This window comes from Hippocampus zosterae, chromosome 1 (genome assembly GCF_025434085.1).
Source record: "Hippocampus zosterae strain Florida chromosome 1, ASM2543408v3, whole genome shotgun sequence".
NCBI lineage: Eukaryota > Metazoa > Chordata > Actinopteri > Syngnathiformes > Syngnathidae > Hippocampus > Hippocampus zosterae.
The window spans coordinates 3755854-3783666 of NC_067451.1; the positions used below are offsets into that span (position 1 = coordinate 3755854).

The 27813-nt window shown below is 44.8% G+C and overlaps 1 protein-coding gene across 1 annotated transcript in view; it reads right to left on the bottom strand.

Moving 5' to 3' along the window:
- Positions 1-13385: 13385 nt before the first annotated feature.
- LOC127598522 (pyruvate carboxylase, mitochondrial-like) overlaps positions 13386-27813 on the bottom strand; it is a 177716-nt gene continuing 163288 nt past the window's right edge. The window contains exons 22-27 of the mRNA XM_052062377.1: positions 26246-26425; positions 23767-23941; positions 22450-22523; positions 19513-19653; positions 17470-17571; positions 13386-15885 (exon numbers count right to left, since the gene is read on the bottom strand). Of these exons, the coding sequence (XP_051918337.1) occupies positions 15736-15885; positions 17470-17571; positions 19513-19653; positions 22450-22523; positions 23767-23941; positions 26246-26425 (822 nt within the window). The 3' untranslated portion in view covers positions 13386-15735. The remainder of the gene's footprint in view (positions 15886-17469; positions 17572-19512; positions 19654-22449; positions 22524-23766; positions 23942-26245; positions 26426-27813) is intronic.

Genomic DNA, 27813 nt, shown 5'->3' on the forward strand with positions numbered 1-27813 from the left:
CGAACAATGTCATGAAAAGGCTACGAGAACACCTGATCTCGATTTGCAGCATCCGAGGTAGTGGAAATGTTAGCAGGCGCTAAGATGCTAAGATTTGGCAACCGCTGATGTCTCAGATTTTGCTTAATGGGCTGGGACCAGTGAAAGTTTTTTTTGTTTTTTTTTTCTCCCACTGTGATGGTGAACGTGTCGAAAGAGGACCTGCCAGAGGTGCAGGCCTGACATTGAAATCAAAGCATCTCGTCAACTAAGTCCCACACGTGCGCAACGGAGGAGATTTGACGGAGATGCATTTTTTTTTTTTCGCAGTGGAAAGGGAATTTTTGGTGGTGGGCGGGGGGTTGTTTTTTGAGACGAAAGGGCGGTCATCTAAAGCAATGTGAAAATGTCAAAAGTATTTTTCAGTAGCAGATCTCTTTCAGGTGCTTGAAAAGAATGTTAGTTTTGCATGTTACAAAGCCGGCAATAGCGCGCTATGCAAGGTATGTATGCTGTATAGACGTCGAAATTCATATTTAGGGGCGGGGCATGGGGATATTTATAAATGGCTTTCTATGTCACACACTGGATGAAAATGTTCGGACGCAGTCGACATCGGGATGATGCAAACGTCGCACATGTTCCACTGGACTATTTATACATGTTTGTATGGGTGCTCTAAATTTTCACTTCTCCGTGACCATCTAGCCAATGAGGAATATTGGTATGATGTTTTTTTTGCGGGGAGGTGGATGGTGGTGGTGGGCTGTTTTGGTCTTAAATCGAAGGCTGCACATTGTCGACATGTTCATCTTTAAGTCTGATTTTATTGTATTTTTAATTTCAGGTTATATTTTGTTAATGCCATCATGCAGTTGGTTGCATTGATGTTTGTTTAAATTGTATTTTTTTTTTAAAATAATAATTCCATCTCTGTGTGACCTGCCGGTTTCATATTCATTTCAGCTTCAGAGAATTTGTGGAAATCTCGCACTGGGCTGGGCCTAATCAATTCTTATTGTCGTGTCCCAAGAGGATTATTTCCCTACACAGTGTGTGAACATGTTTTTATTATTTCTTGAGTATTACGATGGGTTTTAACCTGTGTGTGGGGGTGGGGGGGGGGTGTCTGGAGAGTTGGGGGTGACATGACATGACCAAATAAATGTAACTATTGAATGGTTGAATATTTGGCATAGTGGTGCATTAGCTTTGATTGAAATAGAATTCAATTAATCTCAGAGCTCTCATAAACATGGAGAGGAAAATAGAAAAACATCCATCCATCCATCCATCCATCCACCCATCCGGTGTCGGGTCGCATGGGGAACAGCTTTGGCAGGGAAGCCCAAACTTCCCTCTCCCCAGCTACTTGTTCCAGCCGCTCCTGGGGATCCCGAGACGTTCCCAAGCCAGCTGGGGGACACAGTCTCTCCAGCCTGTCCTGGATCATCCTCGGGACCTCCTGCCGGTGGGACATGACCAGAACGCCTCCCCGGGGAGCCGCCAGATAGCATCCTCATCAGATCAAAAACAACGATCATGTCTAGTAAGGCATTTTTAGCCGAAAAAAAACGACCGTTTATAGTAAGGTGTTTTTAGCCGGAAAAAAAATGACCATGAATAGTAAGGCCTTTTTAGACGAAAAAACGACAATGTATAGTAAGGCGTTTTTGGATGAAATTTTTAGCAGAAAAAAACAACCATGTACTGTATAGTAGGAAGTTTTTAGCCGAAAAAAACAACCATGTATAGTAAGGCGTTTTTAGCCGAAAAAAAACTACCATGTATAGTAAGGCGTTTTTAGATGAAAACGACCATGTATAGTAAGGCGTTTTTAGCCGAAAAAAAACGACTTTTTGGATGAAATTTTTAGCAGAAAAAAACAACCATGTATAGTAAGGCGTTTTTAGCCGAAAACAACGACCATGTATAGTAAGGCATTTTTAGACAAAAAAACGACCATGTACAGTAAGGCGTTTTTAGACGAAAAAAACGACCATGAATAGTAAGGCGTTTTTAGCCGAAAAAAAGGACCATGTATAGTAAGGCGTTTTTAGACGAAAAAAAGACCATGTATAGTAAGGCGTTTTTAGACGAAAAAAACCCGACCATGTATAGCAAGGCGTTTTTAGACGAAAAAAACGACCATGTATAGTAAGGCGTTTTTAGCTGAAAAAAGCGACCATGTATAGTAAGGTATTTTTGGCCGAAAAAAAACGACCATGTATAGTAAGGCGTTTTTAGCCGAAAAAAGCGACCATGTATAGTAAGGTGTTTTTAGCCAGAAAAAAACGGCCATGTATAGTAAGGCGTTTTGAGCCCCAAAAAATGACCATGTATAGTAAGGCGTTTTTAGCCGAAAAAAAAATTAACATATATTGTAAGGAGTTTTTAGCAGAAAAAAAACGGCCATGTATAGTAAGGCATTTTTAGCCGAAAAAAAGGACCATGTATAGTAAGGTTTTTTTGGCCGAAAAAAACCGACCGTGAATAGTAAGGCGTTTTGAGCCCCAAAAAATGATCATGTATAGTAAGGCGTTTTTAGCCGAAAAGAAAAGACCATGTATAGTAAGGCGTTTTTAGCCCAAAAAAACGACCATGTATAGTAAGGCGTTTTTAGCCCCAAAAAAACGACCATGTATAGTAAGGCGTTTAGCCCCAAAAAAACGACCATGTATAGTAAGGTGTTTTTAGCCGAAAATAAAAGACCATGTATAGTAAAACGTTTTTAGCCCCACAAAAAACGACCATGTATAGTAAGGCGTTTTTAGCCGAAAAGACCATGTATAGTAAAACGTTTTTAGCCCCCCAAAAAACGACCATGTATAGTAAGGCGTTTTTAGCCGAAAAGACCATGTATAAGGCGTTTTTAGACGAAAAAAACGACCATGTATAGTAAGGCGTTTTTAGCCCAAAAAAAACGACCATGTATAGTAAGGCGTTTTTAGCTGAAAAGAAAAGACCATGTATAGCAAGGCATTTTTAGAAGAAAAAAACGACCATGTATAGTAAGGCGTTTTTAGCCCAAAAAAACGACCATGTATAGTAAGGCGTTTTTAGCCCCAAAAAAACGACCATGTATAGTAAGGCGTTTTTAGCCGAAAAGAAAAGACCATGTATAGTAAGGCATTTTTAGCCCCCCAAAAAACGACGATGTATAGTAAGGCGTTTTTTGCCCCCAAAAAACGAGCATGTATAGTAAAACGTTTTTAGCCCCCCAAAAAACGACCATGTATAGTAAGGCGTTTTTAGCCGAAAAGACCATGTATAAGGCGTTTTTAGACGAAAAAAACGACCATGTATAGTAAGGCGTTTTTAGCCCAAAAAAAACGACCATGTATAGTAAAAATAGTAAAAATAGTATACTAAAAACGCCTTACTATACATGGTCATTTTTTTTGGCAAAAAACGCCTTACTATACATGGTCATTTTATTGGGCAAAAAACGCCTTACAATAACGTGGTCATTGACATGGTCATTTTTTCCGATAAAAACGCCTTACTATAATACATGGTCGTTATTTTTGTCAAAAAAACATCATACGATACATGGTTGTTTTTTTCCGATAAAAACGCATTACTATACATGGTTGTTATTTTTGTCAAAAAAACATCTTACGATACATGGTCGTTTTTTTCCGATAAAAACGCCTGACTATACATGTTCGTTATTTTTGGCAAAAAACACCTTACGATAGATACATGTTCGTTTTTTTCGGCTAAAAACGCGTTACGATAGATACATGGTAATTTTTTTCAGCTAAAAACGCCTTACTATACAGGGTCGTTTTTTTTTTTATAAAAACACCTTGTCAACAGGGTCATTATTTTAGGCAAAAAAACGCCTTACTATACATGGTCATTTTTTTTGGCAAAAAACGCCTTAATATACATGGTTGTTTTTTTTCGGCTAAAAACGCCTTACTATACATGGTCATTTTTTTCGGCTAAAAAACGCCTTACAATACATGGTCGTTTTTTTCGGCTAAAAACGCCTTACTATACATGGTCGTTTTTTTTAATAAAAATAACTGGTCAACATGGTCATTATTTTCGGCAAAAAAACGCCTTACTATACATGGTCATTTTTTTTGGCGAAAAAAGCCTTACTATACATGGTCGTTTTTTTGTCTAAAAACGCCTTAATATACATGGTCGTTTTTTTCGGGTTAAAAAGCCTTACTATACATGGTCGCTATTTTTGGCTCAAAACGCCTTACAATAACGTGGTCATTGACATGGTAATTTATTCCGATAAAAACGCCTTACTATACATGGTCGTTTTTTTGGGTTTTTTTCGGCTAAAAACCCCTTACTATACATGGTCATTTTTTTCGGCTAAAATCACCTTACTATACATGGTCGTTTTTTTCGGGTTAAAAAGCCTTACTATACATGGTCGCTATTTTTGGCTCAAAACGCCTTACAATAACGTGGTCATTGACATGGTAATTTTTTCCGATAAAAACGCCTTACTATACATGGTCATTATTTTTGTCAAACAAACATCGTACGATACATGGTCGTTTTTTTCCGATAAAAACGCCTTACTATACATGGTCGTTATTTTTGTCAAAAAAACATCTTACGATACATGGTCGTTTTTTTCCGATAAAAACGCCTTACTATACATGGTCGTTATTTTTGGCAAAAAAACGCCTTACGATAGATACTTCGTCATTTTTTTCCGGCTAAAATCACCTTACTATACACGGTCGTTTTTTCGGCTAAAAACGCGTTACGATAGATACATGGTCATTTTTTTCGGCAAAAAACGCCGTAATATACATGGTTGTTATTTTTGGCTCAAAGCATCCAATGATCCAAAATAGCGGCGCGGATGCACACACGGAACTCTGTTTGATACATTCAGATTTAGCTCATGGTAAACATGCATTTACATCATTATTTATAGCTTTGTGCCGGCTAAAATGAAGAGCAGATGCAGCTATGCGGTTTCCGGCTATGTGCGGGTCATCCCTCATTTTGAACCGAAACGATTGATTAATGACCTTGTTAGACGCAATCAATGTGGAACAAGCTCGCTTGTCACTAAATAATTGACACCCTTAAACTTCTGAAAAATCTGAAGTTATGTCGTTTGGACGTAGCCGATCTGACGAGCCCTCAGCTCTCTGAATTCTTTGACGATGTCGTCTCGCGAGGCTTCGTTATATCAGGCAAGGTCGACTGACTTTGGAGCATATTTCGTCTCGTCTCTACCTCCAAACAAGCTCTGAAAACAAAACCCACCCCTCTGTCTCTGCCTGCTGGTGAGCTGTGTGTCAGCAGGAGAGGTGTCTGTCTTGTCTGTGGGAGTGCAAACAAACAAAACAACTTGTAACATTGTGCAATATAAAACTAAGACGCTACTGTTCTATTTGGCAAGAATTTTTCACATTCGGATTATTTTGAAGCCTTGTTACCTTGAAGTGTTCGGAAAATAATAAACGCTCTTTTTCACTTGATACAAAATCAGCTGATAATCAACGCGATCGGCCCCGATTTCCAATTACGTAATGGGATCGGGACTTTGACCCCCCCCCCCCACTCCCTGGCCTCTTTTGAAAATTAATTTGCAATAAAAGAGAACCTGCCGATGGAAATTGGAGAGTTTCACTCGTACAGAGCTGCTGACAAAATCGCATCTCAATAAATATAATCTATCCCACCCATTTTAGACACAATCATTTTGGGGGCAATATTGCCCCCCAAATGTCCGTTTTTTTCATACATCCAATTAGCCACTTCAATGTCAATTCGTCAGTTCAAACTCATTAGCATTCACATTAACACCGCCTTCATGACATTAAACCACACAGACTTTCCTAATCTATTGACATCTATTTCAGCATATAAACAAAATGAATCGTATTAAGATAAACACTTTTGAACCATAGCACACTTTCAAAGATTGTAACTTCTGTTTGCATCCAACGACTAAGCGTGGAATTACATATATCTGTTGCGCTTCTTAAAATATTTGTTTTCCATGTCAAATTATAGTCCTTTGCGATGAAAATTCCGGAATTAACTGCAATCCCATTCATAGACTGTAGAGGGCAGTCACGCAACGACAATAACATTTGACTACAGTTAGATTGAGAATACTGTAATTGTCATGAAGAGCTACGAAGACTGAGTCTCGGCGTTCACAAAAAGGCAAGGTTCTATCATCTGCCAACTGACTCATCACAATTTTTTTTTCATAATGGGGGCCATTAAAGGATTGTGGGACGAATAAAGGATATCTTATCTTATCATTCTATAAAATTAATATCATTTCGGCTACAATAATGAACAGAAAGCAGTGAACGACCTCAACCGTGACTGCTAAACTGATCAAAAGCCTTATGAAAATCTAAAAAAATAAAACAAATCCATCCTCATGAATCATATGTCGATATTGCAGGAAGTCCATTTCAAATCTAATGATTACGATCTCCCCAGGAAGTCACCGATTGTGATTTGGCGCCGCTCTGTGGTCTATGGTGGTAAGAACACAACATTTCACATTTTCGAATCGTCTCTTTGACGTTCCGAGGCAATCACAATATCCCATAACCGGTGAGGTATTGAGAGGTAACATGTTGGTCGTGCTTGAAATATTACAACCAATCTAGATATATATTGCGCGTCGTCCCGCACGCGGTCTGTCCTTCCGTCTGTCCCTTTTCAAAACGTACCTACTTCACCGCACCGCCACTGCACCGCTCAGGCAGTGGCTCACTACGATCGCACGGGCATCTTAGCGAAAAAATGTTGTCTACCCACAAGCATTGCAATGAAATTGTTAGTTATTTAGTAGAGCTAAACATGTCTTTATTTTCGCGATAAGCAATGAAGATGAACAAAAAGTTGAACCAAGCAATAACACTTTTGTGGGCCGAGGGCGGCGAACCAGCTAGTAAGGTTATAAAATGCAGTTTTGAAAGATGATTCGGTAATGTTTACAATATTTGTGCAGGAAGTAGCGTCATTGACAGTGATGACTGTCATGTTGCAAGGTGGTGGTGGATCCCAAAAGGCAGGCAGGAGAGAGGACCAGGGTGTATTGATAAACAAAGAAAACTAAATCCAAAACAAAGTCCAAAGTAACAAACAAAAACCATGATTTAAAAACTATCAATAACCAAAACACTACTAGAACAAACATGACAGCAGCAAAGGAACAGCAAACAAACAAACAGACATGACAGTAGCAAGAGCAAACAATGACCTGACACTGAGTGGTCGGGCTGGGAGTCCTTTTAAAGCCCTAATTACCTATGACCAACAGGTGCGCAGCGGCCGGGGGAGCCCTACAGTGCCCCCTGTTGGTCACTAAACCGAATCATGACAATGACTTACTAAACGGTGTGTGAAACGTTTTGTATCCATCGCAATCCATATTTACCTTACGTATTTGTCTGTTCACAAGAATATAAGGGCACAGTTACTCTCTCAACTCCACATATGCTGAAACCTGAGCGAAATTTAAGACATCAAAATAATTTCATGTAATTTTCCTAATGACGTCACTTTTAAACAATGGGTGCGCATTGAGAGGCAGAATTGTTACAATTATTCAAATACAACACTGCACCCATGTTTATATGCATAATAATACCTCGAGAATCCTGTCGGTGAGAATAATTTTCCCTCTCTATTTGGGGCACCTGACTTGTAGCGTGCACACACTTGACGATTTGCATTTGTCGTGCCGCAATCTGCCAAATTCGGCACGTCAAATTTGAGCTTGGCCCGGTGAGACAGAATAGAATCAAATCAAGAAGAAGAATGTCAGACGTTAGTAGGGTACGTTTTGTTTTGGGTAAACGCCAGATTCCCCCGTGGTGTTCAGCGCTTGAATATTGATGTTGTTTGCTGCAGGCCTGAGTGGATGTTCTTTCCACATGCTCGGAGATGGCTTGAGCACACAATTTGAAACGCGACTTGTGAGAAGATGCAAAACCCTTTGCCAATAGGTAGTAAAATCGCAATGGACCAAAAATTGAAAAATGAGCCTTGGAGTCAGTTGCCCTCCTTGCATCACCATTTTATACACTACCTGTAATTATTTCCGATACTTCACATAATGAAACTATATTGAAACAGAGTCCGGTAGTCCAGTGGTTAGCACGTCGGCTTCACAGTGCAGAGGTACCGGGTTCGATTCCAGCTCCGGCCTCCCTGTGTGGAGTTTGCATGTTCTCCCCGGGCCTGCGTGGGTTTTCTCCGGGTGCTCCGGTTTCCTCCCACATTCCAAAAACATGCGTGGCAGGCTGATTGAACACTCAGATGTTAGCACGTCGGCTTCACAGTGCAGAGGTACCGGGTTCGATTCCAGCTCCGGCCTCCCTGTGTGGAGTTTGCATGTTCTCCCCGGGCCTGCGTGGGTTTTCTCCGGGTGCACCGGTTTCCTCCCACATTCCAAAAACATGCGTGGCAGGCTGATTGAACACTCTAAATTGTCCCTGGGTGTGACTGTGAGCGCGGATGGTTGTTCGTCTCTGTGTGCCCTGTGATTGGCTGGCAACCGATTCAGGGTGTCCCCCGTCTACTGCCCGGAGACAGCTGGGATAGGCTCCAGCACCCCCCGCGACCCTCGTGAGGATCAAGCGGTACGGAAAATGAATGAATGAATGAATGAAACAGAGTCTTGGCCACCTAGTGGCAGCATAAGATACTTATAGAACAGACGTCTCAAAGCCTCAGGAGGCTGCCGTCGTCGTTCTCCGCCAGGGATAAAGAATCCATGCATGTGAGTACCATTTTATATTGCTTGGCGGTTTGTGTTCAACTATCCGTTGCTGCTTTGCGCTGGCACCGGCCCACTCCTGGCTTGTAAAATGTTGATACGGGTACAAGCAAATAATTAATTTCATGATGGAGACATTGGCAGTGTCGCACTTTACATTGCTGCCTTTTCCTAGCATCTGAAAGCATTTGACTTTTGGAAGCAACAACACGCTGGCACGTCGGCTTGGCCAGGACGCCGACATCTAACTGCAGTGGGAGCTGCGCTCCTCTCGTCTCATTCGTAATTGAACGACAAAGGATGGAGATCTCACACATCATTTACGCCACAATCAAGATGTCACTGGTACCTGCGGAGCGGGCCTTGAGACCGAAAGACCGATGTGTTGCCCGCACGGCGTTGGTCTTCAGTGACCACGGTTTCATCCCAACATACATGCAGAGACTCAAATGTGCAAAACCGGCTGTAAAAACGGCAATGCTAGTGCAGCTCATGCGGACTGGAGACAAACTCCTTGCGTGTTTTACAGACTTGGACAAGAAAGACGATTCAGAATCTGATTGAGGTGCACCTGCAACGTCTCCGCTGCCAGCATTTTAATTCTTCAAGCCACTTTGGCGTCACCTGCTCCCGCTTTAAACTCTTAATTTCCCGGGGTGCTTCGTGACCGCCCTCTAGGAAGGTCTCCCATCCGGACTGCGGCGGAGAGAAAAGAAGGCGGAACTGAAGAGGGTTCCAAAAGATGTGAATATAATAAGATTTTTTTTTCTTTTTCATTAGATGAAAATGAAATGTGGAAAAAGTCACATGACCGTGGCAATGTTCCAGACTCGCATGTAGAAGGCCAGGCAAGGGAAAAGAGCTTTGTTTGAAATGCGTATTCAATACACAATGTGCTTCACGTGGTTATAAAACAACATTAAAATGTCAAGCATAACATTCATTCATTCATTCATTCATCTTCCGAGCCGCTTGATCCTCACTAGGGCCGCGGGGGGTGCTGGAGCCTATCCCAGCCGTCTCTGGGCAGTAGGCGGGGGACACCCTGAATCGGTTGCCAGCCAATCGCAGGGCACACATAGACAAACAACCATCCACGCTCACACTCACATCGAGGGACAATTTAGAGTGTTCAATCAGCCTGCCACGCATGTTTTTGTAATGTGGGAGGAAACCGGAGCACCCGGAGAAAACCCACGCAGGCCCGGGGAGAACATGCAAACTCCACACAGGGAGGCCGGTGCTGGAATCGAACCCGGAACCTCTGCACTGTGAAGCCGACGTGCTAACACTGGCCTAACGGGCCGCCCTCAAGCATAACATTTAACGGCAAATGAATTGAAGACTTCCATCCATCCATCCATGCGTTACCCGAGCCGCTTATCCCTTCAAGGTTTCAGACTTGATCTTTAGTCTTTTACCGTGTTCACTAATAGCAATTCCTTGTTGTTGTTTTTTTTTAATTGCCAAAAAACAATTATGTCAGTTTTGTTTTTGTTACCTGAAGAAAATTTTGGTTCATCCATCTGCAAAGCCAAGAAGGTCAACTTTGGCATACTGAAGAATTTGACCCAAAGGTCGAAAATACAGGCTGAACAAAAAGGGGTCCGAGGATTGAACCTTGAGGGACACCACGTGTGTCATGGTTATTTGATCAGATTTAAAACTTCCACTGGTCACAAAACCTTTCCTCCAAGTAGGACCTGAACCATTTTAGGACCGTTTCATTTCATCCTGCTGTTGAAATGAGAAAAGATCATTAAATCATCTTTTAGAAAAGGTTTAGGCAAGCCTTAAAGGTTACGCAGTGAAGAGACGGTTATTGCAAGCCCTTCCTTCCCCCCAAAATACTAACCCTCTCCTAAAAGATATCCAGTTTGTTTGGAAAGCATGTAATTAGGACAACAATATGGGCCCTTAATCCCAGCAGTGTGCAGATGGAGCGATAACACAGCTCAGTGTGTCCTCTGTCATTTTAAAAAAGGTGTACCGGAGCTGATAACAAGTGACAGACTGCACTAAATCACAAATGCCGCACTTGGCTGGCACGCTAAGCGCCCGAGATGATTACACGCTACACCTGCACGACAACAATAAAGATATTACTGCGGCTATCCTTTTCACACAGACGGATCTGAAAAGTGACAAGTTGAAAATGAACTCGTATGAAAAAGGGGGTTGGGTTAATTTGCCACAGGGGGGCGCTCTCAGTCTCAAGACAAACTAAAGTGGCTGGGTTATTTTTTTTTTTTTGTCAAATAGTAAAACACGTGCATGCAGCGTCGTCGTCGTCGTCTTCGTCGTCTTCCTAACCTAACCGCTTGATCCTCACTAGGGTCGCGGGGGTGGTGGAGCCTATCCCATAGTCTCCAGTAGGCGGGGGACACCCTGAATCGGTTGCCAGCCAATCGCAGGGCACACAGAGACGAACAACCATTCGCACTCACACTCACAACTAGGGACAATTTAGAGCGTCCAATCAGCCTGCCATGCATGTTTTTTGGAATGTGGGAGGAAACCGGAGCACCCGGAGAAAACCCACGCAGGCCCGGGGAGAACATGCAAACTCCACACAGGGAGGCCAGAGCTGGAATCGAACCCGGTACCTCTGCACTGTGAAGCCGACGTGCTAACCACTGGACTACCGGGCCGCCCTGCATGCAGCGTCACAAATGAAAAACAGTCCGCCCTTCCCCAGACGGCATCCTTTTGGCCTGAATGTGCCTGTTGCCACAGCAACAGCGCACCGTCCTCAAAGCGGAGGTGCACCGAACATGCACACGGAGAGACAAACACACACCACCCATCCCGTCCCTCCCCGTCGTCCGTTTCCGCGTTTCCTTGTGCCTCCACGATGTGCATGGTGGTTTTTCGAATGATGCGGTGACTGGAAATGGGGTGGGGACGGTTTCACCTTCTCAGTAACCTGCAGTAATATAAGTCGTTCGTCAAAGAGGATAAAGGATATATACAATATATATAGATATGAAATATATCAATATGTCGCTTAAAGGGTTACAAAATTGATGCTAGTGTCATTCGCACAGGTATAAGATAAGATAAGTTAAGATATCCTTTATAGGATGTTAGATTGTTTGTTAGCATTAAGCTAGCTGATGTTCCTCACCGATGTAGTTTCATTAAAAACACGTCAGGGTCTTTGTTTAGCTCGTTAACTTCAACCGGCAGCGACATTGAACATCTTGAAGCTGCTTTTTGGAATTACTGTCTGTCACACAAATGATTAAATATTCATTCATTCATTCATCTTTCGAGCCGCTTGATCCTCACTAGGGTCGCGGGGCGGTGCTGGAGCCTATCCCAGCCGTCTCTGGGCAGTAGGCGGGGGACACCCTGAATCGGTTGCCAGCCAATCGCAGGGCACACATAGACGAACAACCATCCACGCTCACACTCACACCTAGGGACAATTTAGAGTGTCCAATCAGCCTGCCACGCATGTTTTTGGAATGTGGGAGGAAACCGGAGCACCCGGAGAAAACCCACGCAGGCCCGGGGAGAACATGCAAACTCCACACAGGGAGGCCGGAGCTGGAATCGAACCCAGTACCTCTGCACTGTGAAGCAGACGTGCTAACCACTGGACTACCAGGGCGCAAATGATTAAATATAAATTATCAAATGACTTGCTGCAGACAATAATAAACAAACACCCGCCGGCGAGGGTGAAACTTCAACATGTCCATCACGGTGACAACAAAAGGCCAGGTTGTAACGGGGAGAAGGTCGGACCACTTACCACTTTCTTCCTCCAACTTCCCGTTCGTCTTCCGCCTGAACGGGCGGCAAGCATGTCATTAGCCGCAAGGCGGCCCAAGCTAACCGCAAAAAAACGCCATCCCAGCCATCGTCAGGCGGCTGATCGATGAAGCCGCTCGCGCGACAGGCACGTTTGATTCATCCCGCTGGTGTTTAAGCAGATAACCCTGCAAAGACTGTGGAGGTGCGTCGTCATCCATCATCCGGCCGTGCGGAAACGTCCTGTCAGTCAAGGTAGGCAAGGGGTGGAGCCATGATGCAATTAAACAGCTTTACTCCCAAAAACCCGGAACGAGGTCTGCTTTGTGGCGTATACTGTACGTTAGTATTGAAAGGAAATGATTTATAAGTGGGCGGCCCGGTAATCCAGTGGTTAGCACGTTGGCTTCACAGTGCAGAGGTACCGGGTTCGATTCCAGCTCCGGAGTTTGCATGTTCTCCCCGGGTCTGCGTGGGTTTTCTCCGGGTCCTCCGGTTTCCTCCCACATTCCAAAAACATGCATGGCAGGCTGATTGAACACTCCAAATTGTCCCTAGGTGTGAGTGTGAGTGTGAGTGGTTGTTCGTTTCTGTGTGCCCTGCGATTGGCTGGCAACCGATTCAGGGTGTCCCCCACCTACTGCCCGGAGACGGCTGGGATCGGCTCCAGCACCCCCCACGACCCTAGTGAGGATCAAGCGGTTCGGAAGATGAATGAATGAATGAATGATTTATAAGTGAATAGGTGTGTGTGTGTTTTTTTCCCGTGTCAAAAAATGTTTTGTTTCTCCCAGAAGATGACAAAAAATGTCATCCGCTCACTGCCAATTGGGAACGAAAGAGGCGGTTCTTTAACTCGTCTTACGGCATCGAAATAAATGACACAGAGGCACCCACAGCGGGCTTCGTTATTTCAACTTTTATTTGTAAGTGGAGACATCAACTACAATTAGAGCTCTTGAATCACCCCCCCCCTTTTTTTTTTTTAGTAGTGTTTTAGTTTTTTTTTTTTCAGTTGTGCTTCTTATCCAGTACAGGCTAAACGAGGGCAGCCAAATGTAAACTTAAGATTTTTTTGCGAGACATTTTGCATATGAAAGCGTAAACAAACATTTTGGTTGCTTGTAGATATACATTTCTATATAGAGATTAAAAAAAAAAAAAAAACACAGCACATATGACAGTCACTGACCAGTAGATGGCGTAACCCTAGAAGCATACAATTTCTTTTGATGAGCTGGCGCGCGGAGGCTGGCGAAGATGAGCCAGAGTTCGAGTGGACACGGCGGCGGCGACAGCCGATCGGACGCCAGGACGACAACGAGGGGAGATTATGGGCGGTACTGACGGGGAGGAAAGAGGGCGGGGCCACGGGTGTTTGAATTTACCACTGGCGCAAAGTGATCACCTCCACACAGCTTAATGGTTTCGGGTCGACAGACGTGCCAAGCGTTCAAGTGCTTGTGTTTGGACGTCTGGGCGCGACAAAAGAACGTTTCCGTGTTTGTCAAGATGTCTCATTTAGGAGCCGTTTTTTTTGTTTTTTAATTAAACGTTGCAGCATGGCGGGAGCCGCTTGGAAATTTGCTTGCACACACACAATTAGGCTAATGTATGCCAGGGCACACGAAGAATCGGAGCCGCGCCACTGCTGCCGGGGCTCTCTTATTAGTCCGGCTAATTTCACATCACTTGACAGAGTATTAATGAAGAAATTAATCAGTGGAGCCTCATGGGAGCGGGGGGTGGGGGGTGGGGGAGGACACAGCTGGGACTGTCTCACCTCAACGCATCGTCTCGTTCGCGCCTCGCGAAGCCTTTACTCCGACGTGATGACCGCTCGCTGGTATTTCTGATACAGTAACACAACTTCCGCCGTAATGCGTAATATCGTCACCGCCCCCCAACCCCCCTGCGCCCCCGCAAACATTTGTCTTGACTTCCCGACTGGCTCACACATTCCCAGAATGCACCTGACACGAAAGCATAATCATTAAAAATCACCAGCCTGGCGCCTTCAACACTCGTTCTGGGAACTTTCCAAGATTGACGGAAAGGGAACGAGAAGAGCCGATGACACGAAGCGACGCCTACTCGAGGCGTATTATCGGAGCACGTCGTCGCAACGCTACCGTAAGTTAGCGTTGCGCGTGTTTTACGTTCGTTTAACGCTGGGACGACCATTATTATGAAATTATTCGACGCGCCACTTTGACAGCTGCCTCTCTGACAACCCTCGACTAAAATGATTACGATTTGCGACGCCGGTGTCTCATAAAGTTGACAAAAATTCCGTTGTGATCTTTGAACGTAAATCAAGCCATAAAAAGGAATGAGAAACGGTCGACGGAGCGCCAAATGTCCCGTGCGGCGGCCACACTGCGTGCGGCTCAGCTGTTACCGAATATATTCGTTCAGTGCCAAAGGGAAGGAGACGCGGCTCGCTAAAGACGTGACTGCACTTCACTTTGAAGAAGCCGAAGAAAATCGGAAGCAAGGCACACAAAACAACTCCAGCGCACCCCGCACTTCTTTTTTTTTTTTTTTTTCGTGGGGGAATGATGTCAACAAGCACCAGAGAAGCGTTCATGTTTTGATTTCGACTGCCAACAATATCATGACTATCACATGCGACACGGCTCCTTTTTTATTTTTATTATTATTTTTTAACTCGGACTCGCTGTCTGTCAGCCGAGCAATTCATCCTCAGACCCGGAAATATTTTTGAAGCAGATGTAATGCCTCCTCTCTCCTTCAGAAGATTTTAAAAAAAAAATTATTACATTAATGACAATTAATGATTAATGATTACGGTGACTAGCAGCTTTCCTCAATGCAGCAGCCGCGGCGCCGTTTGCGGGGGAAACCAGGCCGTGCTGACCATGGGAACGAAATATGTACAGAATGAGGAACAGTGAAGAGGATCGTCAAGCTATCTACGCAGAGTAATACCACATCAAGGTTTGAAAAGTATCCAAATGACGGCTCTGCTCGTCCTACGGTTCAGGCCAGCGATGGAATGTAGCTCAAGAGAAACTAGTCCACGTCCTGGACAAAGACTAAATAATCACTATTTCACATTGGCATATGTTATTGTGCGTGTCTATTCTACCTCCTTGCTATGTGTAGACGCCCCCCCCCAAAAAATAAAAAATAAAATAAAAAATAAAGCCCCTCCCCACCCCCCATGCACCTCACTTGCAGCAAACTATACAGAAGGCCCTGCCCACCCACCGACTCTCCGCCCTCTCACTCTACTCCTCGATCTCCAGGATCAGGTCGTCGCCCTCCAGGGAGGAGTCGGTCACGGCATGCACTGCCTTGACGGTGCCCGACAGCGGCGAGTTGACCACGGTTTCCATTTTCATGGCGGAGAGGACGCACAGGGGCTGACCCTTTTCCACCTGCGAAGGGGCGTCAGAATTGAAGAAAAAAAATAATTACTCGCACTTTGTACTTTTAGTAGAATTACAAATGGTTATGTAAAAAAAAAAAGTCCCGACTTAACTTGACTTTAGTGTGAGTAAAAAAAAAAGTCCTGACTTAACTTGACTTTAGTGCGAGTAAAAAAAAAAAAAAGTCCCGACTTAACTTGACTTTAGTGCGAGTAAAAAAAAAAAAAAGTCCCGACTTAACTTGACTTTAGTGCGAGTAAAAAAAAAAGTCCTGACTTAACTTGACTTTAGTGCGAGTAAAAAAAAAAAAAAGTCCCGACTTAACTTGACTTTAGTGCGAGTAAAAAAAAAAAAAAGTCCCGACTTAACTTGACTTTAGTGCGAGTAAAAAAAAAAAAAAAAAAGTCCCGACTTAACTTGACTTTAGTGCGAGTAAAAAAAAAAAAAAGTCCCGACTTAACTTGACTTTAGTGCGAGTAAAAAAAAAAAAAAAAAAAGTCCCGACTTAACTTGACTTTAGTGCGAGTAAAAAAAAAAAAAGTCCCGACTTAACTTGACTTTAGTGCGAGTAAAAAAAAAAAAAAGTCCCGACTTAACTTGACTTTAGTGCGAGTTAAAAAAAAAAAAAAGTCCCGACTTAACGACTTTAGTGCGAGTAAAAAAAAAAAAAAAAAGTCCCGACTTAACTTGACTTTAGTGCGAGTAAAAATAAAAAAATAAAAAAGTCCCGACTTAACTTGACTTTAGTGCGAGTTAAAAAAAAAAAAAAAAAAAAAAGGATAAAAGTATAAAACTAAAAATGTATTTTCACTCTCATTAACCGCCGCCCTCCCATAAGTGAAACCTTGATTTTCAATCTTTGAGCTCAAATAAACTCAGCTGTGATTGCCGTGGTAACAGTGACTGGTGTTATGTGATATGGGCATTATGTGCGGACACACACACACACACACACACACACACACAAACACACACACACACACACACACACACACACACAATTGCTTTGTGAAATAGTTCTCCATTGTGTAATGGCATGACATGTCAATCATCGGTCATTGTGCCGCCGGTGTGTGACTGTGCGGGAAGAACAAAGTCCCGCCATTTCACCGTTTCACCGTTGAGTGGCGGCAGTTTGGAATCGGGGCGAAACGTTTGTCAAGGAAAAGACGGCACTTGGCGCTTTTCACAACGTTCAGTACTTTTCCGTAACCGATGTAAGTGGAGGGAACCCTGTTGTTAGGGCCACCAAAACTTTAACCTGGACGCATGCGTTGACTGCTAACTGCTAACTATTCAGTTAGCAGTTGACTGCTAACTATTCAACGTGATTCTCCTGCTAGCATAAACATTTGCCAGCCAATGTTCTCTCTCATTTATCTGTTCTTGAAGTTCACAACCGTTGGAAATTCTTGAATTGGGTATGGAGTCAAAAAGTCAATTTGAGTGTGGTTTCTGTCGCTTAGCTTTAGCATTAGCATGAGAGCGCAAGAACCTTTTGAGCCTTTCATTCAATTCAAAGGTACAGCGGAGATACCTAACAAATCAACATCAGCATAGTCAAAAATGACTTTGTGTGTGACAACCGCTGACCTTGTCGCCCACTTTCACTTTGACCTCCAGCACTTTTCCGGGCATGGGCGCGCCCACCTGACCCTTGATGGACTTCTGGGCCTTGGGATGGAACTTCATCTCCTAGAAGGGGGAGATCAGAATCATCTTTCTTGGCCAAGTATTTAGAGCACACAAGGAATTTGTCTCCGGTATAACACGCTGCATTAGTATCATTGTAAACAAGGACATGATAAATAGGTATGGAAGGACATTTCGTAATGTAAGTGAAGATTTCAGGCATCCGTTGTTCTGCCCACAATAAAAGTTTTGGGTCATTTCATTAATAGTAATTCCGTTTAGAATATTCATTTATCATTATTCATTATTCATTATTATTATTATTCATTATATATAACATTCATTCATTCATCTTCCGAGCCGCTTGATCCTCACTAGGGTTGCGGGGGGTGCTGGAGCCCATCCCAGCCGTCTTCGGGCAGTAGGCGGGGGACACCCTGAATCGGTTGCCAGCCAATCGCAGGGCACACAGAAACGAACAACCATTTGCACTCACACTCACACCTAGGGAGAATTTAGAGCAGCATGTCCAAAGTCCGGCCCACGGGCCAAATCCGGCCCGCGGTCGAATTTCATCCGGCCCTCGGCCCCTGTCATAAAATCAGTGCCGTCTGGCCCGCAGGTTGGGCGCAATGGAACACGTGTTGCATTGACTGAGGTCTCGTAGATGTTGAGTGATGTTTCATAGAGTACTGCTTCCCTCTAGTGGCTAAATGAGTAATAGCATTCACTAAATGAGTAATAGCATTTAGACACTAGAGGGCATCACTCACGAGTTAACAAGACATCACTCCGTGTTTATATTGACTGATATGTCATATTTCAAATGATCCTTGCAGTTGTGGATATGTGTATTGCTTGTTCATTTCCCTGTTGTTCGAGTCAAAGGTTTTGTGACTATTGAAAAGTCATGGTGATACATTTTATGTTTCAAATCAATCTATTTGCACTCAGGAGACTTCTGTTTAAGAAAAAGTCAAGTGAATAAGCAGTTGCATGTGATATACCTGTTTCAAATGAACCAAAAGAAATTCTTAAGATTGTTGAAATTAAAAAAAAAAAGGAAATGTGAAACAGACTGGCTTACTAAAATTTGTTGAACAATATTGTTGTTCAATGTAAAGAATGTCAGCCAAGGTCGGCCCCCCGACATTTTACCAAATAAAATCTGGCCCCCTTGGCAAAAAGTTTGGACACCCCTGATTTATAGTGTTCAATCAGCTTGCCACGCATGTTTTTGGAATGTGGGAGGAAACCGGCGCACCCGGAGAAAACCCACGCAGGCCCGGGGAGAACATGCAAACTCCACACAGGGAGGCCGGAGCTGGAATCGAACCCGGTACCTCTGCACTGTGAAGCCCACGTGCTAACCACTGGACTACCGGGCCGCCCTGTTTCAGAGATTGTTATTGGAAATTCGCTAGCTTAGAGTATTGCTAACGACGTAGCCACGATGCTAAATCGGTGCTAACAAGCTAATTAGCATGCGAAGGTGCTGCGAAAATGCATTGTTTATCGTTGTTTGTCACATTTTGAGCTGTATTTATGTCCTTTGTTAAACACCTGACGATTTGTGTTGCATTTGTGTACACAATATTAAGGCATGTTTTAAATCTGTACAATTCAGTTTGACTCTACAATTCATTGAGCTGATGTCACAGTTGTTCAGTGTACGCCGTCAAGAAGACCGTAATAAAGGGGCAAGACGCTCAGTTTCCTGGCTCATGAATAAATGAGTTTGGCTTGCTGTTGACCTGCGTTAACATACTCATAGTATCGAACACGTAGCGATAGCAGTACATCCGTCATTGGTACAAATGTGCTTCACAGGTGTGAGGAGAAATAGAACGTCGTTGTCGTCATCGCAAAGCCGTCTCTCCGTGAATACGCGTGCGTCCTCGTTGTTGAACTCGGAGCGATTCATCCTCCTTTCGATCATTCATCCATTCATCCAACGCAGCTCCCTCTCATTCTCTTTTCGGCGCATTCCGTCACGTCTCGTACCTTCATGGCCACCGTGTCTTTCACCAGCACGGATCTGAGCTGCCCGTTGAGCTCGAAGAAGACTTCCCTCTGGCCGGCCTTGTTCAGGTCTCCCAAGGCTAGCGCCTTAATGTGTAGGATCTTGCCCCTCTCCAGCTCCACCTGCGGGCCAAAAATTAAAACGTCACCGGACAGAAGAAAAAAAAAAAAGCTCTGACTTGGAACTTTGGGCGCGCCAATCTCATCCCGTCGGTGTCGCTGGAATGCCTTGCCTGCAGCGGCTCATCAAATCGACAGACCAATTAAAAGCGCAAGGCGTCACTCACGGAAGCCGTCACACTGGCGCTTGAGCAGCCGCCCTCATTGTTATTCTGCGTTTGCGAGGCGCCGAATGAAACCTCTCATTTGATTGCTTTTCTTTTTCGAAACAGTCAAGTGCGACGTGTAAAGCAGCCGGCCTGTAATTTCTCTTCCTTGCTTAAACAATCAAGTAGCGCGCCATAATGTTCACGAGATCCTTTTAGCGTGTGTCGAGCCTCCTCCGGCACAAAGCTAACGACACGATAAGCTCTCATGGCGTCGACGACGCAAAACGGGTTTCACACTAGACTCGAGGCGACTTTATTAATAACGCGTTTGGGAATGAGCTGACGTGCGTGCGTTTATATGTCTGTTGGCGTCAGCAAATATGTAATGTGACAGCACGTGTATGTCAGAGTCCGTTTTGGTGCAAATCTAAGTTTACATTCCCGTCACACACAATTAAAATGAGACTGAATCACCAGCACGAGGCCGGCCAAGGCGAGGTTTTTATTAGCCCCCGTGTGTGGGTGAGTGACAGCAGTGTGCGTGCATACGTGCGCCCCAGACGCCGCCTTTAACGCTTTTTGATTTGCAAAGGACTGGAAATGAAGTGTGAGACGACGCCAGAAGGCTCCTTGGCCGTCTACTTTTCCGACATGTCAAGTTGACGATTGGCAAACTAGCACTCCGTGGTCGGACTCAATCATTTAGACGCGGACGGTTCAATTCATTCATTCATCCATCGGGGCTTCTAAAAGAAAACCATGCGAAGTGAATTCAGAGATTTGGCCAGCCAGCGTGTGGACAAGGGCTGGCGTGGCCAGTTTGGAGCGTCTCGTTGTTGGCAGCGAACGTGCGCAAGCCAAGGTGAGAAAAAAAACTGCAGCATCAGGGTAGTAGGGGGGATAACAACAAAAAATAAATACAAATTGTCAGATTTGACAGGCAGCGCATGCAGCACTGGGGCATAGGGGAGGCATGGCTGCTTTAGAGCGCCTCGTTGTTGGCAGCGATTGTGCGCAAGCCAAGGTGAGAAAAGAACAAAAGTACCAGGGTGTGGTGGATTCCTAAAAAAAAGTCCGATTTGACAGCCTGCGCATCAACTGGGCGGCTTTAGAGCGCCTCGTCGTTACGGCATGGGAAAGCCCATTAAGATGTACTCCCATCCACATGACACAATATTATGATCACAATGTCAACCAATTGTGAATATTACCTTTAACATTCATTCATTCATTCATCTTCCGAGCCGCTTGATCCTCACTAGGGTCGCGGGGGGTGCTGGAGCCTATCCCAGCTGTCTTCGGGCAGTAGGCGGGGGACACCCTGAATCAGTTGCCAGCCAATCGCAGGGCACACAGAAACGAACAACCATTCGCTCTCACACTCACACCTAGGGACAATTTAGAGCGTCCAATCAGCCTGCCATGCATGTTTTTGGAATGTGGGAGGACACCGGAGCACCCGGAGAAAACCCACGCAGGCCCGGGGAGAACATGCAAACTCCACACAGGGAGGCCGGAGCTGGAATCGAACCCGGTACCTCTGCACTGTGAAGCCGACGTGCTAACCACTGGACTACCGGGCCGCCTACCTTTAACATTTTTTTGAAATATAATCTTTGTACTGGATCACTTTGGATGCCCCCCCCAAATGCCAACAAAGTCACAAGACACCACGAAGAGTATCTGATTTGTTCTTCGGCAGGAGGACTAAGAGTGCCCTTTCTTTGCAGTGCCATTTGTCTCAGTCGCCTCCTTTCACATGGCATAAAGCAACGCTTGTGAAAATGCAAAAAGTTGTCACTTTCTAATACGCTTTCAGCCCGTCTCTCTCTCTCGCTACTCGCCGGATGCGATCCGGTGGGAATGTCCATTTTCACGAGAACAAAAAAAAAGCTCCTTGTTTTCCGCGGGAGATGCAAGACTGATGGGGTAGCGCAAACGACCTTATCAAGAAAGCGTGGAACACAAATCATAAAATCCCTGCGAATGTTTGAGTGGCATCTTAGCGGTTTGCGGTTTGGGTCAATAGCATATCTGAGCGATCGATGCGACTGTTGAATCTTTGATAACGCAGCAGCGGCGAAGTGGTGCTCCTCAGGTCCCGGGCAATATAAAAATCAATTAACACCAACCCGGAGCCCTTCTGCTGCCGTCAAATGAAACACGCTTGCCCTTGGCCGCGCGCGAAAATTTGCCGTGCGCGCGCCTAACCCGTAATGAGAATCCGGATATCGTCGAAGAAGCAGAAATTATTCATTGAGGCGGATGTGAATGTGTTCATTTCACCTACGAGGACTAAATATTGTAGCAGGTGCAAAAAGGCAATGAAAGATGGATGATTGCCTGACTGGAATGAAGACATGAAGTACTTTGGTAACATGAGCGGTGGGGGAATAAAAAAAAAAAAAGTCCCCTTTCTTCTTCTTCTACCCCAGCTGCCGCGGAGAGCCGGTTGCTTGTTGATGAAAGGCACTCGTACAAGCCGTACAAGTGCACAGTCAATCGAGCTCGGCGCAGGATACGTATGCGACGCTCTCTGCGGCCAGTCCTTTATCGCTACACTCGTGCTTGTCAAACGACTCATGAACCGCTCGTTACAAATAAAAAACAACTTCCGGTCTGCCTCTCGTGGGTGTGGCTCAAACGTTACCTCAAACTCCTCGGCGATCTTTGGTCCATCCAGGAAGAGCCTGGTGCTCAGACAGTCCACTGGGCCAAAGTTAGCTGCAGGGGAGGATGAAGAAGAGTGAATTGACTGCATATACCGTGTGCGTGCATCAACCTGTGTGTGGGTGTGTATACATACCCATACCCACACCTCTCTCACTCTCTCTCATTATGGTTTTGAATCCCTGGGATTAACAGGGAAAAAAAGTTGCTCCTCAAATGAAGTCATTAATGAGCAAAATTGCTCCTCAAAGATAGCTAGCTAGCGAGCTAGCTAGATGGCTGACTAGCTAGATAGCTAGCTAGGTAGCTGGCTAGCTAGATAGCTAGCTAGGTAGCTGGCTAGCTAGATAGATAAGATATAAGATAAGATATCCTTTATTCGTCCCACACTGGGGAAATTTACAGCCTCCAGCAGCAAGAATGTATGTAGAAAGAAGAAAGAGAAAAAAACAACAAACATCTTTCAATTAAATGCAATATGAACACAAAATGGATAAATCGCAGTACTATTTACGATTTTCCTTCACATCATTTAGCTAGATAGCTAGTTAGGCAGCTGGCTAGCTAGATAGCTAGCTATCTGACTAGCTAGATAGCTAGCTAGCTGGCTAGCTACCCGACTAGCTAGATAGCTAGCTAGCTGACTAACTAGCTAGCTAGCTAGGTAGCTGGCCTGCTAGATAGCTAGCTATCTGACTAGCTAGATAACCAGCTAGGTAGCTGGCTAGCAAGCTAGCTAGATAAGATTGGATTCGATTATAAAACCTTTATTAGTCTCACAGTGGAGAAATTCCAAATTCGCAGCAGCAAAGTAAAGCAAAGGAAGAAATAGAAGAACAAAATATAGGAGCTGCTGGAAAGGCAGCCACTCTCGCTGCGCCATCTTGAAGTCAAAATAACAAAAATTACACAACATAGATAGATTGAGTGATAGATACACAGATATAAAGACTATATAAAGTTGCATATTTCTTTGAGGAGCAAGTTTGCTAATCAATCATTTCTTTTGAGGAGCAACATTTTATCCCTCTGTTAATCCCCGGGACCTGAACTATCATGATATTTTGAGAGAAGGAGAGATGGAGGAAGGGATGGACAGAGAAAGAAAGCAAGTAGGAGAACATATATTTGCTGATTTTCAGCCTTTTAGAGCAAACTGACCCACGATTTGTTTTGTAGCATCCGTAATGATATTGTGGGTGTCTCGAGTTAGCATATACTGTACTTATCCTTTCAATTGCGAACTTTAAGGCAGACAACGAGAATGTGACGCTGTCCACGCATGATCCCAACCCACCGGTGAAGTCCTTGAATTCCTGGAACACCTTGGGGTACATGGCCGCCGACATGACATCTTCAGGAGTGATGTCTTCGCCGTACGACGCTCGTAGCCCGTCCTCCAGCGACTTAAAGTCCATCGGCGGCAGGGAGGCGCCGGGGCGGCCCTCCACGCGAGGGAGGGACTTGAGTACCTGCACAAAGAAGGAGAGTCGTTTTCCATTAAGGTTGAAAGAGGGGCGAGATGTGTGACGGCCAAAGGAAAGTCCTTGTGGGACCTGCAAGGCTTTGTGAAGTGCTAAGAGCTGGCGGGGTTCACGGCGTTCTTCTCGCCTTTCCATAAAAGCGTTAACCTGCCTTTGACTTCAGAAGAGAGAGACCATCTTAAAATTTCAAAAATTGCCCCAAATTGCATGTTGCCCAAAAATACGTCGCCAAGCTTTTAGTCATGCCACAGCAGCCGCGTCAACACGCGCGTCATGGCGATACTTCAAAGATGGCCGTGTCATTGAAGTCCCCGCTCATTATTGACGCAGCGTCCTCGGGAGCAAATGAAGACAAAGGCCGTTTGCTCGCTCGCTTATTAAACAGCACACTCCCTTGCTCATTGTCAATGAGTTCATTCTTGGCTCAGGGCTAAAAGACGTAAATGCAAGACTCGGATTTTCGTGGAAAACAAAATGCTGGACGGATGGCCTGTGATGGAATCCGCAAACGACCGCTCGCAAACTATTTTTGGCGTCATCAAAGAAACATGACAATGTTCCGTGCTTGGCGTGCACAAAATGCCCACAGCCTGAGCGCGCGGAAGCGGATGATGTCACCCTGACAAACCAGAAATGCTTACCGACGTCACCGCATTTTCATGGAGGTTTACAGAAGGGCTCGTCCGATTGAATTGTTCAAAATACGCGCTTTTAAAATTGGCAAGATATCTATTTTTAATGCATGACAACATACGCAGAAGCTGCTGTAGCCTACGGCTCACTCGCCGATACTCACACGCAGACTCACTGACCACCCCAATAGGCCCCGCCTCTTAAAGGCACACGCAAGTACACAGACAGAACAATATCTGCAATATATATATATATATTTTTTTTTTAAGAGCTGTCAAACGATTAAAATATTTAATCTAATTAAAAATGCAACTGTCATAATTAACTCAAATGGACTAAAAAATTAATCGTGATTACTCACACATTTTTTATCGTTTCTGAATTTCCTTTTACATTTTTTGTCCTATTTTTAACCCATTTTAATGCTCTCATCAGCATGGAATCATGAATCAGTTTTCTATGTGCCAAATGCAAATATTTACTGAAATAACAATTTTGATTTTCAATTTTACATGAGGGGCGGCCCGGTAGTCCAGTGGTTTGCACGTCGGCTTCACAGTGCAGAGGTACCGGGTTCGATTCCAGCTCCGGCCTCCCTGTGTGGAGTTTGCATGTTCTCCCCGGGCCTGCGTGGGTTTTCTCCGGGTGCTCCGGTTTCCTCCCACATTCCAAAAACATGCGTGGCAGGCTGATTGAACACTCTAAATTGTCCCTAGGTGTGAGTGTGAGCGTGGATGGTTGTTCGTCTCTGTGTGCCCTGTGATTGGCTGGCAACCGATTCAGGGTGTCCCCCGCCTACTGCCCGAAGACAGCTGGGATAGGCTCCAGCACCCCCCACGACCCTAGTGAGGATCAAGCGGCTCGGAAGATGAATGAATGAATGAATGAATGAATTTTACATGAACATTTTTCACTTGGAGCAGTTATTCACACATAATCTCGCACACAATATTACTGTCCATCAACAAGCGTGAAAACACAACAGCTGCTTTAACAGCTTTTTTTTTTATAAAATCAAAACAGAGTAATATAACATTATAAAGTGCACATCTAAGGTAAACTAGTACTCAGCCTATAGTAGATTTAAACCATGGTTACATACTTCGTTTTTCTCAAGTTTACTGTTTCTGTATGTTTGTTGAAGAAGAGACACCGGACACCAGTGTTCATTATGTGTCGCTGTATTCAAAACTGCCTGCCGTACAAAAAAGCGCACGCACTTCTCCCGTGCTGCTGGGGCAAACCATTCTGAAAGGGGGAGGGGGGGTGGGGTCACTCCTCCTAACACAGTCAGGATATGTTGATTGTGTTGGTCCTTCTTGTGCGGAAGTCTCTCTCCAGTTTTTGTGTAGACCTCATTTCGAATGACAACACTGGAGACGTTTTATTTTCGCTAGGTCGCTACCACTGTCAGACCAACACAGAGAAGCTCCACCCGCTCTATTTATATGGACGCAGAACACTGTAACCTTCCACACAAAATAGTTCCAAACAAGTAACATCCGCTTGTGAGCCGCGTTAATCTCGCGAGCAAAAAAATTAATCCCGTTAAAATTCATTTAAATTAATGCCAATAAAAACGCGCTAAACTGACAGCTCGAATATTTTTGTATCCAAACATTTTAAGTGTGAAAATACATGCGTGCGTGTGCGTGTTACCTTGGTTCTGAAGGGCTCCGGGAATCCTCCGTGAGGTATCCCAACGTAGCCCTGCAGGAACTCAACCACAGACAGCGGGAAGGACAACTCGTCGGCCCTCTCCTCCACCTCGGCGCGGCTCAGGTTGTTCTGGACCATGAACTGGGCCAGGTCCCCCACGATCTTGGAAGACGGCGTCACCTGAAGAGACGCGCCCGACAGTTGAGAGCCACGCGGAACACCCGCCGCGACCTCTCGGCAAGCAAAACATTCGCCAACGTCACATGTTGCCTGTTTCAGTGGCCACCGTGCTGACGACAACCAAAAAAAGCCTGGAGTTGATTTTTTTTTTTTTGTTTTGTTCAACGAACGCCTGTTTAAAGGAATGCTCGAGGGATGGTGAGCGGCAAAAGTGGCCATTACACGAGTCCCGGATATTAAAAAAAGAAAAGCAAACCAAACTCAATCAAAAGCAGTCTGTGGCGTGACTGTGCATCCCAAGTCTCACTTTCTCCAACGTTATCAGCATTTCCTCAGGCCAATCTTTGCTTATTTACTGCAAAGTAAAAGGCCCATTGCCTTTTGTTTTCTCATGCGTCTTCAAGAATCACGACTTTCTCTCGCTCTGCTTACCAGCAGCATTTGTCATCGCACTAAAACACTCCTTTTTCTCGCTTTGAAACCTATTTCTCTCAATATTACAATCTTTTGAAGTAATAATCCAGAACATTCTCTCTCTCTCTCTATATATATATATATATGGCCTATATGGAACGCCATAACCAGGTGGCTGGCATAGTCTACCGAAACATCTGTGCGGAGTATGGACTGGAAACCCCAAGGTCAAAATGGGAAACACCTCCGAAGGTGGTGGAGAATGACAGAGCGAAGATCTTGTGGGACTTCCAGATCCAGACTGACAAGATGGTAATGGCGAACCAACCAGATATCGTCATCATAGATAAAGGGCAGAGGAAAGCCGTTGTAGTGGATGTAGCAGTCCCAAGTGATGGAAACATCAGGAAGAAGGAACATGAGAAACTCGAGAAATACCAAGGGCTCAGAGAGGAGCTGGAGAGAGCCTGGAAGGTCAAGGTGACAGTCGTGCCTGTGGTGGTCGGAGCACTCGGGGCAGTGACCCCCCAGACTAGATGAGTGGTTGCAACAGATCCCGGGAACAACATCGGACATCTCAGTCCAGAAATGTGCAGTGCTGGGAACAGCAAGGATACTGCGCAGAACCCTCAAGCTTCCTGGCCTCTGGTAGAGGACCCGAGCTGAATGAGGGACGGACACCACCCGAGGGGGGGTGAGACGAGGATATATATATATATATATATTATATATATATATGGGCGGCCCGGTAGTCCAGTGGTTAGCACGTGGGCTTCACAGTGCAGAGGTACCGGGTTCGATTCCAGCTCCGGCCTCCCTGTGTGGAGTTTGCATGTTCTTCCCGGGCCTGCGTGGGTTTTCTCCGGGTGCTCCGGTTTCCTCCCACATTCCAAAAACATGCATGGCAGGCTGATTGGACGCTCTAAATTGTCCCAAGGTGTGATTGTGAGCGTGGATGGTTGTTCGTCTCTGTG